The sequence below is a fragment of the Alligator sinensis genome, unplaced genomic scaffold (genome assembly GCF_000455745.1).
Source record: "Alligator sinensis unplaced genomic scaffold, ASM45574v1 scaffold402_1, whole genome shotgun sequence".
Classification (NCBI taxonomy): Eukaryota; Metazoa; Chordata; order Crocodylia; family Alligatoridae; genus Alligator; species Alligator sinensis.
The window spans coordinates 1,423,867-1,441,588 of NW_005842089.1; the positions used below are offsets into that span (position 1 = coordinate 1,423,867).

Below are 17,722 nucleotides of genomic sequence, written 5' to 3' on the forward strand. Positions count from 1 at the left end.
GCCTTGTTACATTTTAGATGCAGTTTTCTGCTACCAAACATATGAAGCCTATGAACGTGGAAAAAAATCCCCTTTTTTTTTTGTAAAACATTCATTTTGTAAATGAATTCTTTGGAGCCTAACAATGTGTCTAAACGGGGACAGAGACAATAGACAATGAACAGGGATCCAGGTTTTCCATTTACTGCAGAAAAACACAGATTTTTCTCCTTTAAAGGAGAAAAATGCGGGAAACTGTGGATTTCCCTTTGCAAGGGGCTGCTTGGGACTGGGGGCAGCAGGAGGAGACCAGTCAGAGGCAGGGGACTTCACATGCATGTGTGTACATGTGCATGTGGCCAGCAATACAGCCCCAGGCAGCGTGGTGGAGCATGGCTCCCCAGCTGCTCGCAGGTAAGTCTATGGTGGGGCATAGGTGGTGCAGGAGGGCAGGCAGATTGAGGAAGTGGCAGCTCACACCAAGCCCCCATGGTGAAGGAAGGAGTTGGGCAGGGTTGGCAGCTGGTACTGGGGGTGCTGCCCAGCCAGGCAGTGCACGAGGCCCAGGGACGGGATGAGAATGTGCAGCCAGGGAGCAGGATGAAGCCTTGGGTGGCTTGTCTGGAGGGGATGGCTGGCTCCCTGCTGCTACGTGCCCTCCTGAGGAGGGGTTGGGTGCCATAGGCAAAATGTTGGCAGGGTATGGGGGGGGCATGTGCTCCCCAGATTTGTGTACCCACAGTGGGGCATGGGGCTGCAGACTGGCACCAAGCTGCCTATGCGACCCAGTGCGGGAGGGCGGAGTGGGGCGGTGAGATTCGCTGCTGCCACCTGGCCACCGGGATCCCCGTGAGGGGCACCAGCATGTCAGGGCTGCACAGCACCATAAAGCAGCAGGAGAGGGGGCGGGGGACAGCCGCAGTTGGACCCATGTCCTGATGAGCAAAGGGGGCAGGAGGAGCTCTGATTTTTCTATGATGGAAAAACCCCCCCAAAATCAAACCTCAAAATATATAGGTGTGTACTTTATTTGTAAAGATTGTCAAGCTTGTTTGATACAAGGATATGCTTTGGGAGAGGGGTGGAAATAAAGCTGCTTTGTGGGCATGACTCCACACTTGTCTTTTGAGCCTCATGAACTGGTTACAAAAACATAAATGTACTTAATGCTGTTGATCTTTTTTGCTTTGGATAAAAGAATAGAGAACAGACGGTAGAAGAACAAGAACTAAAATAATGTATTTTAAAACTGCTCATTGTATTTTAAGAAAAAATTTAGTTACCTGAATTGGGACTTAAATGGTCCCCTTTACTTGCAAAAATCTCCCCTCCTGGTATTTAGGTTGGCACAATCTGGTATGTGGACTTTGTACTCTGCATTTCACTTTGTTTGTACTTCCCTACCCAATGAGTGTGGCACTGTCAATGTTATCTCAAAGGCTTGATTTCAGCTGTAGCTTAAACTTGTCTTTAAGGTTAATCTTCGTAACTTTTTCATCTTTCCTAGTTGGAATGAATACTTAAATTCAGATTCCAGGTTTTCAGCTGCATTAACTACTTGCCACTCGTCTAATGCATTGCAACACATGCACATTGCTCATACTATGGCTTAGAATGCTTACAGTGTTCAAAAAAGTACTTATTTTATGGAAAGGCTAGGAGAGTGGAGTAATGGCTAGAAGGGGAGACAAGAGTTTAATTCCCAGCTTTGCCCCAGATTTGCTCTCTGTGACTTTAGGCCAAACACGTAACTTTTGATCAAGTGTCTGTCATGTACTGACATTTGTACATCACTGGAAAAAAAGTTCTCTTGTAAGCAGCAAGTGTTAAAAGTGCAGAATATGTTTTGGCAAGTTTGGTAAAATTTAGTTTGGAATCTGAGTTATGAGTGCATGTGGGTGGAGGAACATGTTTCTCATGCTTTAAGAATTTTTTTCCAGATGCTTTTTAAGTGCTTGGGTAACTAACAGCTTGATTTTTCGAACTTCAGTAGGGATTGATTCCTTCAAAATTTTGATGCAATTTGAAGAAAATGATCTGCTGCATAGGACTTTGCAGCACATTTTTAACTTATGTCAGTGATCCAGAACTCTGAGCATCAGTGCTTATTTCAATGTGTGATCCTATATCGGTGCAAAACATTCATATAGAATTGCTTATTTTATTTTTCCTTTAAAAAAAAAAAAAAAGTTAAAGTTTAAGACCATGGTGCTCAATGTTTTGACTCCACAGGTCAGATGAGTTGTATGGCGCTGGTCTGTGTGCCAGGATCAGCCCCTGTGTTGCCTCTGCATGCCAGGTTCACTTGGCCCCACTTGGTCTCGTGCCACCCTGATTGGCTCCACATGCTCAATCTAGCACACGGTCATGCTGTCCAACTGGCAGGACTCTCTGGGTCTAGAAACATGACAGCAAGGAAACAGCAGTTAGCTGTCACCGTTCCCCTACCACCACATTTTCAGAAGCGTGGTTACCTTGCCGGCCGAATGACATGGCTCCATGGGCTGGATCTGGTCCATGAGCTAGGAGATGAGCGCTCCTGCTTTAAGAAATAAAAGTCTCAAGTCAAGAATTATGGTTACTACAGCAACTGTAACTTGGGTGCATTGAATCTACATGCATAAAATGAACAGCAGACAAATCTCAAGATGCTTCGCATATAAAAAGCTGCGATGGAATTACACAATTATAATTCCTGACTTCTAAATTTCAAGCCGAAAGTTTTGTTTGGGAAGTTTGCACTGCAATGAGAATAATAATGGGTATCTCCGCATTGTGTCCAGTATGTGATAGACTGTAGCTAAAGAATGAGAGCATAATGTACTCCTAAGTGGATGGCAGTCTATTTGTGAGCATTTCATAGACGATTTACTTTGCTGATGATACCAAAATTTGGGGTCAGGTGGGCACGCTAGTAGGGAGGGAAATACTGCAGCAAGACCTGGATAGGTTGCAGGGGTGGGCTAACAAAACCAGGTTGCGTTTCAATACTGACAAGTGCAGGGTGCTACACTTGGGCAGTAGTAACCAGCAGCACACTTATAAGATGAGAAACTCCCTTTTTGAGAGCTCGGAGGCAGAAAGGGATCTTGGAGTCATCATTGACTCCAAGATGAACATGGGCCGACAATGTGAGGTCATGGTTGGCAGGGCTAACTGGACCTTATCGTGCATCCACAGGTGCATCTCAGGTAGGGCCAAGGAGGTGATCCTCCCCCTCTACACGACACTGGTCAGGCCACAGCTGGAGTACTGTGTCCAGTTCTGGGCACCCCACTTCAAGAGGGATGTGGACAACATTGAGAGGGTCCAGAGGAGGGCCACCCACATGATCCGGGGACAGCAGGGCAGACCCTACGAAGAGAGGCTACGGGACCTGAATCTGTTCAGCCTTCACAAGAGAAGGCTGAGGGGGGACCTTGTGACCATCTATAAACTCACTAGGGGGGACCAGAAGGGTTTGGGGGAGACCTTGTTTCCCCCAGCGCCCCCCCGGGATATCAAGGAATAACGGCCACAAGTTGTTGGAGAGTAGGTTTAGATTAGACATCTGTAAGAACTACTTCACAGTCAGGGCGGCTAGGATCTGGAACCAACTTCCAAGGGAAGTGGTGCTGGCTCCTACCCTAGGGGGCTGTAAGAAGCAGCTCAATGCCTACCTGGCTGGGGTCACTTGAGCCGTTTGATTTATTTTCCCAGGGTTGTTCTTCTGGCATATGCACTAGATCTGAAAAGTCTGAGGCTTTTACTTTCTTCCCAATGAAGGTCTGTGCCTGTGTTTCATTCAAGTGTCAGGGCAGCACTGTCTTGTTAATATAATACTAACCTGGTAGTTGGGAGATGTGAGTTCTGTTCTCAGCTCTCTCTTATTGAGCTTAAAATGGGAATGATGCATAGCCCTCTTTGAAAATGGACATCTAAAGCAGTGCTTCCCAGCCTTTTCCTCAGTATGACCCCATTGAAATATGAGGCAAGATCAACATCTCCTCTCCCTGGTAGGCAGCATGGCCAGAGTGGAGCCCTTGGTGGGGGAGAGGATGCAGGCTGCCTGCTGTGGGCTTAGGGCTTCCCACCCTGCTACCCTACCCCCTGGGACCTCTGTGGCCCAGTGAGTAGGACGTGGCATGGGAGGGCAGAGTGGGGCAGGAAGGCTTGGTGTTGCTGCTTGGACCCCCACGCCAGCCGTGCTGCCGTGACGAAGCACACCCTGCCCACCCACCCAGCAGCAGCAGAGACAGCAGTGCAGAGTTGCACCCCCCCTTGCTGCTGCCAGATGGGTACGGGGTGCCTCACCATGGGGGTGTGGCTGGTGTGCGGCTCCCACCATGCTCTGCTCTCTCCCCGCTGGATCCTGCCTACTGGGCTGTGGACAGACCCAGCATGACCCCAGGGGGAGGTCAGAAGGGTGGGGAGTCCCAAGCTCACAGCGGGCAGTATGTATCCTTCTCCACCCCATGCATAAATCTGGGCCCCATGCACTGGCCCAGCTGAGCAGTGTCCCCAGTCCTAGGCCTGCCCCCTTCCTCCTCTCCCTCTCTCACCATGGTGGCCTTAATCTGCCCCCCATAGACTTACCTGGAGGGAGCTGCTTTCCACACTGCCTGGCTACCACATGTGTGCGCGCACACATGCCATCAGGCAGGGGGTGCCACATGCCCTCTTCCCACTCCCCCCAGCCCCAAGCAGCCCCTTGCAGGCTGGAACTCTGCCAGCTGCAAGGGGAACCTGCCCTTTCTTGCTTTTTTTTTAAATTTGTAAGTCAAGTGTCTTTGCAACCACACTTTTTATTGTTGAGACCCCAATTGGGGGTTGCAACCTCAAGGTTGGGAACTGCTGGTCTACAGTCCAAGTTGTCTTCCTTTTACAGGGCCGAGGAGAGTATCTGGTAAAAGTGGGGGAGATTCAGATAAGAGGTGCAGCTAGTAGGTAGGTCTCAAATATAGCTAGGGGCCACATGTTTAGGACTGGCAGATAACCTGCAGAGACTGCCCCACTTTCAAAGACTGAGTGTTTGGGGTGGGGATGGCTACACTAACCAAATATTTCTGACTTTTTGTATTTCCTGGCTCATTGCAGAAGAGGAAATATATGCGGGGGGAGTAGGAAGGTTTTTGACACAAAGGTGAAGGAGAGGAGTGAGGGTAAGCATGGTTTTGCTGTATTAGGAGGCACCAGCGGATCATAAATATAAGGACCCTAGGATTTTAGGGGCATTTAAGGAAATACTTAAACTAGGAAGTAGCATTTGCAGGCTGGAACTCTGCCAGCTGCAAGGGGAACCTGCCCTTTCTTGCTTTTTTTTTAAATTTGTAAGTCAAGTGTCTTTGCAACCACACTTTTTATTGTTGAGACCCCAATTGGGGGTTGCAACCTCAAGGTTGGGAACTGCTGGTCTACAGTCCAAGTTGTCTTCCTTTTACAGGGCCGAGGAGAGTATCTGGTAAAAGTGGGGGAGATTCAGATAAGAGGTGCAGCTAGTAGGTAGGTCTCAAATATAGCTAGGGGCCACATGTTTAGGACTGGCAGATAACCTGCAGAGACTGCCCCACTTTCAAAGACTGAGTGTTTGGGGTGGGGATGGCTACACTAACCAAATATTTCTGACTTTTTGTATTTCCTGGCTCATTGCAGAAGAGGAAATATATGCGGGGGGAGTAGGAAGGTTTTTGACACAAAGGTGAAGGAGAGGAGTGAGGGTAAGCATGGTTTTGCTGTATTAGGAGGCACCAGCGGATCATAAATATAAGGACCCTAGGATTTTAGGGGCATTTAAGGAAATACTTAAACTAGGAAGTAGCATTTGGGTTCAGCACTAATTATGGGTAGGTAACGACAGAGAGAGATGAAGAAAGGTATGTGAAAATACGATGTGCCTCTCCCCATCTTGACCAGTTTTGCTCTCGATTTCCATGCTTTTCAGCATCTGGCAAATTAAATTTGCATACATTTCAAAATGTCAGTATTAACTGAATTCAGTTACCAGTCTTCCTTCTCCTCCCCCCAAATCCCTTTAACCAGTTCCATAACTCATGCATGTTCCCTAGTTTCATATCCACCCAATTAGGTACCTTCCCACAGGCACATACAGGCCCAATTGAATTTGCTTCTCCTGCATAGATCTCCTGTTTTATCCTGCATCGTGCTGGGCCCTTGTGCTCTTCTGAAGAGGCCCCTAGCGAGCCCAAATTGTGAGAACTGTCATACTTATGTTCTTATGTAGAGCTGATTTTTATTTTTTTTATCCTTTGCTAACTAGATGTTTTCTTGTCACCTTAATCACTAGCTCTGGATTAATAAAATGGCTTTTTCTCAGTGCATGGCTTCTTGCAGATCACTTCAAAGATGCCAAATATTTCTAGCTAGGTATATAAAGTAAGTTGCAGCCCATAAAAGAATGCACCTAGAAAAGTGGCTTTACTTTATTCTGCATAAAAGGGCTGCATAGAGACTTGGGGAAATATAAGTCTAGCAACCCTTTTTCTTTGTTAATTGAAGGAAATCTTTGTAGGAGCAGAGTGAAATATTTTCAGGTCTTAAGCGTGCTAGCTTGAGTTTGTAGAATGCGTTAAATATGTTAGAATCTGATCTGTGCTTTCATTGAATCTCTTCCTTGCTCGCTTGCTTGTCAGATTGTAAACTTTGTCAGTGCAGTGACATTGCCTATCGTTAATAAAAGTGAGCCGTGTTATGTCTGCAAAATGTTCTAATTACAGGTTGCACGGACTCTGTATTGTATAAGCCTTTAATTTAAGCTTCTCCTCTCTCAGCGTTAGGTACCAGAGAGATCCAGATTTGATTACTGAAAAGTTAAATACATTAAACCTTCAGACACCTTTCAAAGCCTGAACTGTACAGGAGGCCTCTGCCCCTGCCCCCCCCCCCCCCCCCTTTTTTTGTTTTGTTTTTAGGAGTACCTTTGCAAAATTTAAGTCAAAGCAAAAAATGAATACAGAGAAAGCAAGAGGTGAATAGACTGGGTGCACTGGTGTTTGTGGGTGATTTAACTTTAGTATGTTTTAGTGGCTAGCTTTAAAGTCTCTGTATCTTTACACACTTGGTACCTTTAGTGGTTTTCCTTTTTTGTTAAACTGCTGCTTTCTCCTTCAAAACCCTATCAAGTATAAGTGATTGCTAACCGAAGAGAAAACATTTAAAACCTTCAAGTGTTGCCTAGTGGTGGAAATAAAAACAGAGACATTTATCTGCAGTGAAGTCTCATTTAAGAGTATGCACATAGAAACAGCGAGCAGAACTGTTCTCTCGAAGGCAGGTTAGGGAGGGTTGATGGTGATATTCAGAATATTTTCCACACAAACTACAGTGAGCCATTTGGATGAGAAGTGATTTCAATTAACAGATTCAGCTAAGGTCTTTAATCTTGGATCACAGTATTCTGGAGTTTAATGCAGCATGTGGTGTGTGGTTGCTGTCTCTAATTTTTTTTTTTTTTTTTTAACACTCAGATCACTTTGGCTTGCTTTGCAGCCCTCAGAAACGTCATTCAGGTTTTGGGGGTTTTTTTCCTCCTGGGTTTGAGCTTTGAATAATGGAATATATTGCTGCCTGGAAGAAAAAAAAAGGTAGTTTTAAGGATAAATATAAACAGTAGAAAACCATCAATTTGGGAAATGGCTCTTAAATCAAATGCATAAATAACTATAGCTATAGAATAGTATTCTGTTTTTTTTTTATAGTGGTGGCAACCAAGATTATCCTTTTTAGGTCACCACTGGGCGCGTCTACACATGCATTTGCTCCAGGGGTGGGGCAGGAAGGGGGTGGTTTACTAAATTATTGTAGAGTAAACCCACCCCGGGTAGGCGTCTACACATGCAGGGATGCGAGAGGAGATCTGGTGCTCCTGGCAGCAGTCTGCTTCTGTCCCTGCACCAGCCAGGGGGAGGTCTAGGTTCCCCCTGGGTGCTAGCCCAGAGGCAGGCAGGGAGCATGGGGCCAGGTGAGAGCTGTCTCCTGGCAGGGGGGCTCGGAGATTGCTCCCTGCCCCCGGGGGCTGCCTGCTGCTAGGGCTGGCTCTGCCACAGGAGCCCAGGTGGGGACAATGTCTCCTTGCCCCACCAGCAGGGTGCTCCTGGCCCTGGCTCCCTGATCAGGGGCAGGGGATTTGGAAAGAGCTGCAGGGGAGGGGCAACTAACAGTCATTCCCTGGCTCAGTGGGAGCCCCTACCCAGCCAGGGGCTCACTACTACCTGCCCCACGGGAGGATCAGGGCAGGGGGCTGGGACTAGCCCCTCCCCTGCAGCTCTTTCCAAGTTCCATGCCTCGATCATCTGTTTGGGGCACGGGGCCAGGATCTGCCCCTGGCCAGGACAGTTCCCAGCTCCACTCTATCATGAGCAGGGGCTAGGAGCTCCCTGCTGCTGGGGCATGGGGACACTGTCCCTGCCCTGGTTCTGGTGCCCTAGCAGCAGGCAGCTCCTGGGTGCAGGGAGTAATCTGCTCCCTGCTGCCTGGCTGACTGGGAGCAAGTTTGCTCATGGTCAGGTGTCTACACATGCACTACTGCACAGTTACTAATCTCGAGTAAATTTGCTGCTTGCATTTGCAGGTAGCAGATTTACTCGCAATTAGAACCAGTTACTGTGCAGTAAGTATCTGCATGTGTAGACGTGGATGCTTACTGCGCAGTAATTGGCTCTACTGCACTGTAAAGCACCTTGTGTAGACATGCCCACTGTGTTTGGGAGTTGCATACTATATGCCCTCTGAAAACATTAGAGCAGATCTGAAGTCTTCAAAATACAGAAATAATATCTCGGCTAGTTTGCAGCCTTTTGTCCTTGACTGACATGTAGCATTAATTATGATGCGTCATTTATTTGGTAGGGCTTTCTGTTTCCCATGTCATCTTCTCCTATTTCCTAAAGTTTTTTCACTAGTCTGTACAAACAGGAACCCAAACAACATCACTAAAAATGTTGATGCTTTTAATAGAAATGGCCAACTGAAGTGCTAATGTGAGAGAGAGAGAGAGAAGTTCATCTGAAAACATTTGTTTTTCAGTCCTCCGGCCTAGCAGTTTGGACTGATGGCTGATTAAGCATAACATGGAGCTGAGCGTCCCCTAGAATGCCATCAAAAATACACTTGTGACAACCTGTTATGCCCAGGGGAAGAACAGAGGTGACCAGTACAGCTCTTCTAGTATCTTATAATACATGAGAGGAAAGGGGCATTCTCAGAAGGCTTATTTTTCTCTGCAGACATTACTTGAACACTAACTTGGATGTTCCCAACTCAAGTCCTGTCCACACGCCCAAAGCCTTGCTTTGACTTGCATTGTTGCTGTTAACTTGAGTTGGCTGGCCTGAGACGAGGAGGAGGGGGTGGCTAAAATGCAAACTTTATTCCTTTGGCATGGATGCAGGCCAGTGCCCCTTGCTAGTTGCAGGTCCTCCAGTGCCTTCCCATAATTCTTTTGTGTCGGAAAAACAAGTTCAGTGGGGGAAGAAATCGTAGCGACTCAGCTTATGACAGTGCTTATGAATCCTGGAAGATGATCCGAGTTTTAGTGCCAGACACCAGCACCAAAGATGCAGCTGCTCGCGTTATTTTGCGTTGTGGGCACTCTCACTTGAGCTTAGCCAATTCAAGAGGAGGACCTTGGGTGTAGGAACTCAAGTTACTTCTGCACTGAAGAAGTCTTTGAAGTGAGCATTGACATTGAGGGAAAAGACAAACCTTCCCTCCTTCCTGGCAAATATGTTTCTGCAGTCATGCTTTATGCAGCTGGCCTTTAATATCACCCCTGGTAATGGCAAGTACTTACACAGCATTTAATTTCTAATGATCCCCAAACCATTAATAAATATTACCCTCTTGATATAAAGGCTTTTGTGGCATGCATGCAAAAGTGCTCCTCAAGATGACACAACGGCTGAACAGAAAGTAAAGAATATTGGACCAGATCCTACTCCACCTATTAGGCACGGAAATGTGATCTTATTCTACTTTGCTCTAGTCCCTGAAAACCTGTTAATACAAAAGGTGGGTGGATCGTCCTACTCTTCACTGCTTTTTTATGACTTAGCTTTAAGGCTTAGATGACAGCATGTTACAAAAATAGATGCACTAATGGGTTTTCAGAGACTCCAACAGGTTGCAGCAGGATCACATGTAGATGCCTACATCCACTTAGTTGCCTAATAGGTGCTGTAGGATCTGCCCCATTGTATGCAACTGAATCAGAATCCAGAAGGCAGCAAGCAATATGGCATGCTTAACCCCCATTTTTGCAACCAATGCAGTGACATTTTTTTTTCACACCAACAAGCAGCAAACCTTATTATAATGTTGCAACCCACAAAAATAACCCAGGCAGCAGAGTGCCAGTCTGCCAGTAAAGCTTCATTGGTGTCAGCGCACTTTATGAAAGTCTGGCAGGTATCACCAGGACCAGTTCCTACCACAGTGCTCACGGAGCACCTTTTGTCACGTATCTGTTTACTTGCGTTTATAAATCTAGAGAGCTTTTTTGTGTGTGTTTTATAAAGTAAACCCACTGACAGGGCAGTTGAAAGTATTTTTGCTTCAGTGAGTTTAGTGTGCAAATAATGGAATGGAGCCAAAGACACGGCTTTGGCAGGCGGGCTGCTGAGATTGCTCTGTAAAACCTTCTTGGCTATTTGTTATGTGACAGTATTTTTATGCTACTAGAAAGAAATAATAATTTTTACCCTAAAATTGTGGGTGTCACAGATTGCAACACTAAAATTGGCAGCAGTCGGCAACTAGAGCAGACCAAAAACCGGTAAAAATAATTTGAATCTCATTCTTTCATAGCTAAAGAGCTTGCAGTAACTCTCATGCAAAAGCTGTTACCAATAGGTAGCTACAAGAAAACGCCCCAAAATTGGGGTTAGCAGTAATTAAATATAACAGTGAGATTTGTGTGTAGGGCTCTGTCTTGTTTTGGAAATTTCCCCCTATTTCTGCTTTCAAAACTTCAAGTTGGGAAATGTGGTAAGAGGCTGAAAAACTCCAGTATTTAAGGGGACTTTTTAAAATAGACGTTTCAACTAGTGAGACACTTATGAGTCTGCTTCACAACCCCTCAGTCCACTGCTACTCCCCACAATATATTTATTCTCTTAAGTTTTTTTTTTCTCCTTTTTTTCCAAAGCAGAAATAAGGTTTATGAATGAAGGATTCTGTGACCAGGCAGTCTGGCAATTAAAAAAAAAAAAAAAAAAAAAAAGACCAATAAAAATATATTTCAATTTATTTTTTGCTATTTCTTTAATTGTTGCTAAGCAAAGGATTTAAAACTGATTTCATTTTTGCTGTTCACTCAGGTTGAATGGCAAACTAGTTTGGACTGCTTCACTTGGTTCCACATCATTATGAGCTAGTGCGGCGCTGGTTTTGATCGTACTGGTTCTTTGATAGCCTTTTCTTCCTCCACCCTGGTCGAGGCAGAAGCAGGTAGCAGAGTGTCTAGAAAACGAAAGGACTATACAAACACAGACTTGGTGAGATGGTTTTCCTGCCACTACTTCTCTGAGTCTAGACTGGGAAAAGTGACGCTTCCAGTGATGATTTGGGGTGCGAGAGGAACCTCTTAGCCTCAAGACAAGCGAGGGATGAGAGGGATTGTTGATTTAAAAATTTTTTTACACTGTCATTTTTATTTATGTGAGCATCTTGATGAAGTGTCATCTGGGCAGAAAGGGAACTTTTTCAACGAGTAGTAAGTGTTACATAAATTAAACACTGCTTTTTCTAGTTGTCTTCTCTGAGCCAAGGTAATACTTAACTTTAAGATAGTAAGATTAATATTAGATTTAACTTCTGTTACAGGAGTTTAGTAAATGTTGGGTAACTTCTTGGAACTGAAGCCAGATGTTGGAAAGATCTTACTTTAATAGCATAATAAGGATTGGAGTCTGTTATAGAAGGTAGTCTTCAGAAATGGAGATAATTAGACCTAGCCTTTCCACTTGACCTCGTTTTTGAGGTAGTCTCCTTTTCTATAGATTTGGGAAGAGAGAAATCCTGTCTGATCGTGGCCCTTCAAGACAGCGATGAAGAACTTTGGCTGCCTTTTGTCAGTCTTCTTTTGCATAGCATTTTGGCATATCTAGGGCAAAAAGAATTTTGTATTTGAAAACTGCTGTAGGGCTCTTGCGATGTGTACTTCGTCCTCCCTTTCATCTCGTTTCATGAAATGTCAGAATATCTTTGCGTGCAAGAAACTGAATTTGCCGGCAGATTGCGGTGGAGTAAATTGGGATCGGTAGGAGGCCACATCCAAAGGTTAAAAAAAAAAAATCCTAGTATAGTAACAACGGCTTGAATAAAGGATGCTGATCTACCATCCCAATGTGTTGATCTCGAGTAAGAGAAGCCCTTTTCAGATCACGTACTGAAAGAACTTTCTGCCTTGGGAAGTTCGCTTAAGCTGCCGTACTTAGAAAGGCGCTTACCGTAAGTTGAGCGTGGGGTCTTATTAACAGAATGCCAGTAATGCATTGCCAGTCTACGTTTTTTTTTTTTGGTTCGTGTGGAGTTAGGAGGGTCGAGGCAACGAGTTTTGCCTCTCTGTGTAAATGTACCCGGAAGTGATACTAGTCTCAAAACCACTGAGGGCAGGAAGATGGCGGTGCTCATATTTAACTTGTTCATTTTTAATGTAAAATGGAGACCAAGCTCTAATGTGAGTTCCATAATCACTGTGTTTGTTGAAGTTATTTTAAACCAAGGCTTTCAGAGGTCATAACCCTGTGTTCTTGTTTTGCAGTATTATGTGCCAAGAACCTTGCAAAGAAAGATTTCTTCAGTAAGTCGCTTCTAACCCTATAAATTTATGCTGCTGTTCTCACCCTTGTCTTTTAAACGGTAAATCATTGTCTTGCCTGCTGTGCATGTCACTTTTTACTGTGGTAGGTTTAGGGATTATTTTCAGGGTTGCCAGTAACATTGCATTAATACTCAGGTTCCTGTTACTCTTACAGACAGGCAGCCTAGGCACAGGAGTGGAGGGGGACACAAATTCCCAAGCCCTGGTTCTGACTGGCACTGCGGTGACATACTATGTTCCCTTTACAAAAGAACAATAATATTTTTCAGAGGTGGTGTAATAACTCTGCATAAGGCATGTCAAGGCTATAAATTACCATGCCAATGCTGGAGCCCAAATGCCATGTCCATGAGTGGATTAGCAATGTATAGTTACAATGTAAACCCATGTATTTAATTGGACTATGGTTAATTTTAATAGGTGACATTTGTATCTTAAATAAGTCAGTCATTCTCCATAGATTAGAATTATGAGTATATTCTCATCACAAGAGAAACCAAACATCTGATTAGGAACTCATTGTCTGGATGGAAGATATTAAAAGAAATTGAGGATTGCAAATTGGAAATTTTTTTTGCAAGAATGTTAAAAGCTCTTGGCAGGGTTGGGAAGAAATGGAAATCTGCACAAAAAAGGAGCAGAACAGCCAAATTTGAGATGACTACATTATTAGCCTTCTGTAAGATAACAAAGTTGATCACTTAAAACTGAAACTTCTTACATCCTTGTAATGCACATGTATCATCTTGGCTCTGTCAGTAGATGAAACAGGTTTTCTTTTTCTCTATCTCTTCAAGGCATTTGATCCTGTTGTATCTTTTTTCCCCCCTCTGCAGGACTTCCTGACCCATTTGCAAAAATAGTAGTAGATGGGTCAGGCCAGTGCCATTCAACTGACACTGTGAAGAACACGTTGGACCCCAAATGGAACCAGCATTACGATCTGTGAGTTATTTGTTCTGCATAAATGTTCTAGGTGTCCAACAAGAAAATCAAATGCATTTGAAACCAAGCCACCTTCCTTCCATCTCACGCTTGTCGAGGAAGTTTAACTTTGTTGTAATCGCTTGCAGTTAAAATAAATCTGAAGTTTTTCTTTATGGACATTTTACTACTTAGGTGCGTGAATTTAAAGCATGTTTTCATATTGGAGACGCAGCATAATATACTAGTTATGTCTCTGCAGTGACACTATTCATAAGCATTCTCCTTGTTGCATTATTTTCTTCAAAATAATAAAAGCCTGAATTTAAGAAAAATGTTTTTACATTAATGAGCTCATATGCTGCATAGCTTTTAATGATGTGATCTGTAATTCACAAGAATTGGAGCGTTATCAGTTTACCAGCATGTTAAAATGGCAGCATGCAAATTTACTAATAATGCTGTCAAAGGATAAATGTTTCCCTATTTACAACGCAGTATGACCGAAGTACCGAAAAAAAAAAAAAAAAAGGACAGTAGAAGTCTTCCCAAATGGAGGAAAGTATAATGTTTGTGGAGTAATGAAGAACCCAGTTTTGAATTCCTTTAATATGTGTTCCTCTAGATATGTTGGGAAAACAGATTCCATAACTATCAGCGTATGGAACCACAAGAAAATCCACAAGAAACAGGGAGCTGGCTTCCTGGGGTGTGTCCGACTCCTCTCCAATGCCATCAGCCGACTAAAAGATACTGGATGTAAGAATAGTTCCCAATCTAGTGTACTTTCAAAAAGATAATTTGCAAGACTCCATTGTGATACACATTTGAGCAGTGAGTAGCAAGTTTTATTATCTTCAGTTCAATATTTTCTTGGGTTGAGTTTTTCTATTGATTTTTTTATTTGCAGACCAGCGTTTGGATCTATGCAAACTAAATCCCACAGATACCGATGCAGTACGAGGCCAAATAGTGGGTAAGAACATTTTATGCTTAAACTTTCATCTACTTGGATAAAAATAAGATAGGTGCTATATTAGAAATAAACGAAAAACCTTCCTACAAATATCTTTCAAACCTTTTTTTTTTGAGCACTGATTCTTTTATCAAGTAGGGTTTCCCCACCCTGAGATGCCTTGAAATCCTTTCAAGGATCTCAACACTCTAAGGTTTCCAAGCATGATTCACAAGGTAAACCCAGACATTTCAAATAGAAACCCATAGTTGTGGTCTTTCTGAGTTCTTGCAACAGAAAAACTGCTCTGTTTCTTTTTCTGCAGTCAAAAAAAAAAAAAGTAGTGGAAATTAAGAACTGATATTTTCTAAGGGGTGCCTCCAGTCTATCCAGGGGTGCCTAAAAGGTTCAGAGCCATTGTCCTAGAGTTGTATATAGTTTCTGTGCTGTTTTCTGCATTTCTGATACTAACAATCCTGATATGTCCTGTTCACTATAACTGAATGCAGACTAAATTAGTTTATATGAAAATCACTTAATCATGATCAGTGCAGATTCTATTCTTCCAATTGGTGATTGTAAAGATAATTTATAGGAGTAATATGAACAGAAGATTTTGGCAGTGGTTTGAATATAGCTACTTAAGGTGAATTTTCTCCAGAGAAAATCTCTTCTACATTTATAGCCAAGGTAATATGTAGAAGGAACGTGATGCTATTATTGACTGTAAAATATGACTTTGGAATAACAAAATACATTTTGGTCAGCACATTATTTCTTTTGCCAACTCTTGAAAATGCATGGCTTGCAAAACTGGTAATACTGTTCATTATAGTGACATCTAGTGGTAAATAATATTGTTTCATCCTGAGCTTGGTACTTATGGGATATAAAGCTTTGCTCACATAAATAAAAAAATGCCTGTATTTATATGACAAAGAAATATTAGTCAGGATTATTGATGGAGAAGACTTGGTCCAACATTTGGAGCTCTGACACATTTGGTTACAGCCTCCTTCTTAAAAAATAGGAAAGTTGAGTGATGCTTATAGAAGCAATTACTAAATGATAGACCCTAGAGTGCCACAGCTTGCCTGTAGTGGTTCTTTAACATCATAGATATTAATTATTATGGTATAGAAGTCTTAATGTTAATTGTGGTTTTCTGTTTCAGTCAGTTTACAAACACGAGACAGGATAGGCACAGGAGGTTCTGTTGTAGATTGCCGAGGGCTGCTGGAAAATGAAGGGTAAGTATTGCATCTTCTGGTGACTCTTAGAAAGCAAAACTAACCCTTTTTTATTTTTAAATAAAGTGTCTTTGTTCTTTGTTACGTGGAAAAGTTAATGCAAATAAAACAAAGTAGGAATTCTATAAATAGTAACTTGACAAAACCAGTTCCTTAAGAAAAAATGGTTTATTATATAGATGGAAGTGTTAGGATACTGTTGTAGATGAATTTCATGAAAGAGCCCTATCATGCGTCCTTCGTTGGTCAGTCTTATTGAGATTTGATGGTCAATCTTCTGATGATTTGATATTGGCTCTAGAGCAATGTGGGGTAGTATGGGATGTAGAAGCTGCTAATTCAGATCAGTCAAATCATGGAGAGGAATAAAAGTAGGTATTTTAACCTACTGTGGTGTTAACTTGGTGCGTGTCCCTGCTTTCAGAACAGTTTATGAAGATTCTGGACCTGGAAGGCCACTGAGCTGTTTTATGGAGGAACCAGCACCATACACGGATACTACTGGTGCGGCTGGTGGAGGGAATTGTCGGTTCGTGGAATCCCCCAGTCAGGATCAGAGGCTTCAGGCACAACGACTTCGAAATCCTGAAATCAGAGGTCCTGTCCAAACACCTCAGAATAGACCACACGGTCATCAGTCACCTGACCTACCTGAAGGCTATGGTAAGAGTTTTCCAGAATCATTATATCTGGCCAAGTCTATAAGAGGACTTTATGTATACATTTTCGTATTTGATATAAAATACAATCTGCATCTCTTAATATGCACAATACCTGCGTGCATGTAATTCCTTTCTCCCTCTAGGGAGGTAACATAAGCAGCATAAACTATAACTTATATAAAGATTGGCTAAATAATAAGCTAAACCTTCTATATCCAAATATAGAATAATTGGCTACGTAGAAATCTGCCACTCCAAAACTCGCTCAGGGTCTGATCATAAACTAAGCATGAGCTTGTGGTGTGATGCTGTTGCAGAAAAGCCGGGGCTAACCTTGGAAGTGTTTCTAGGAAGAATGCACTTAACACAAAGTAGTAGTGTTATTTTTATTTTCCCATGGGCACATTATGTGTGGGTTTGAGCCCTGTAGTTCAGGAAAAAACCAAAACAAAATTAAAATAATACAAAAAACCCAAAAAATAAAATTTAGAGGGTGAGGTGAAGAGTCTTACCTAGGAGAATGAGGATATAGATCTTAGAGTGAATAAATGATTCAGGCTAAAAAAAATAGTAGAAGACAAGTTAAAGTTTGAAACCAGGTACTCTAAAATTAAGAGAAAATTAAATTCAGGTGTTAAACAGCTAATGAAACATTCTGTTAAGTTAATTGATCAAAACAGCATTTGAGCTCAGAAAAAAGTTATTGGATAGAGGTAATCAAAAATATAGCAGCCTCGATGGCTCAGTTAGTCTCATCTAGCACCATCTCAATCTTTTGTCAAATCATATGCATGTAGCTTTAAGAAACTGTTTACAGTTTCTTAATAATTTCAAATATAGAATAATTAAAGAATATTTTCCTCTCTTTTATATAGAACAAAGGACAACGGTACAGGGACAAGTTTATTTTTTGCACACGCAGACTGGAGTTAGCACATGGCATGACCCCAGGATACCAAGGTATTCATTCATGGTTATAAGTCACCTTTTTTTCTCTTTAGGGTAATCTGCTAAAGTGTTATGACTCAAATATGAGGAGGTGGTTAACGGAACAAAAATTGTACTGGCTTTTTGCCCAAGTACCACAGGACACTTGCTTGCTCATAAATTAAAAATTAACTACGTGTCACTTCCA

General features: G+C 42.8%; 1 protein-coding gene across 1 annotated transcript in view; it reads left to right on the forward strand.

Moving 5' to 3' along the window:
- The first annotated feature begins 371 nt into the window (after nucleotides 1-371).
- The window catches only part of SMURF1 (SMAD specific E3 ubiquitin protein ligase 1), a 36,487-nt gene continuing 19,136 nt past the window's right edge, over nucleotides 372-17,722 (forward strand). The window contains exons 1-8 of the mRNA XM_006023976.2: nucleotides 372-393; nucleotides 12,737-12,775; nucleotides 13,633-13,741; nucleotides 14,346-14,479; nucleotides 14,631-14,696; nucleotides 15,850-15,925; nucleotides 16,350-16,588; nucleotides 17,463-17,547. Coding sequence (XP_006024038.1) covers nucleotides 372-393; nucleotides 12,737-12,775; nucleotides 13,633-13,741; nucleotides 14,346-14,479; nucleotides 14,631-14,696; nucleotides 15,850-15,925; nucleotides 16,350-16,588; nucleotides 17,463-17,547 — 770 coding nt within the window. The remainder of the gene's footprint in view (nucleotides 394-12,736; nucleotides 12,776-13,632; nucleotides 13,742-14,345; nucleotides 14,480-14,630; nucleotides 14,697-15,849; nucleotides 15,926-16,349; nucleotides 16,589-17,462; nucleotides 17,548-17,722) is intronic.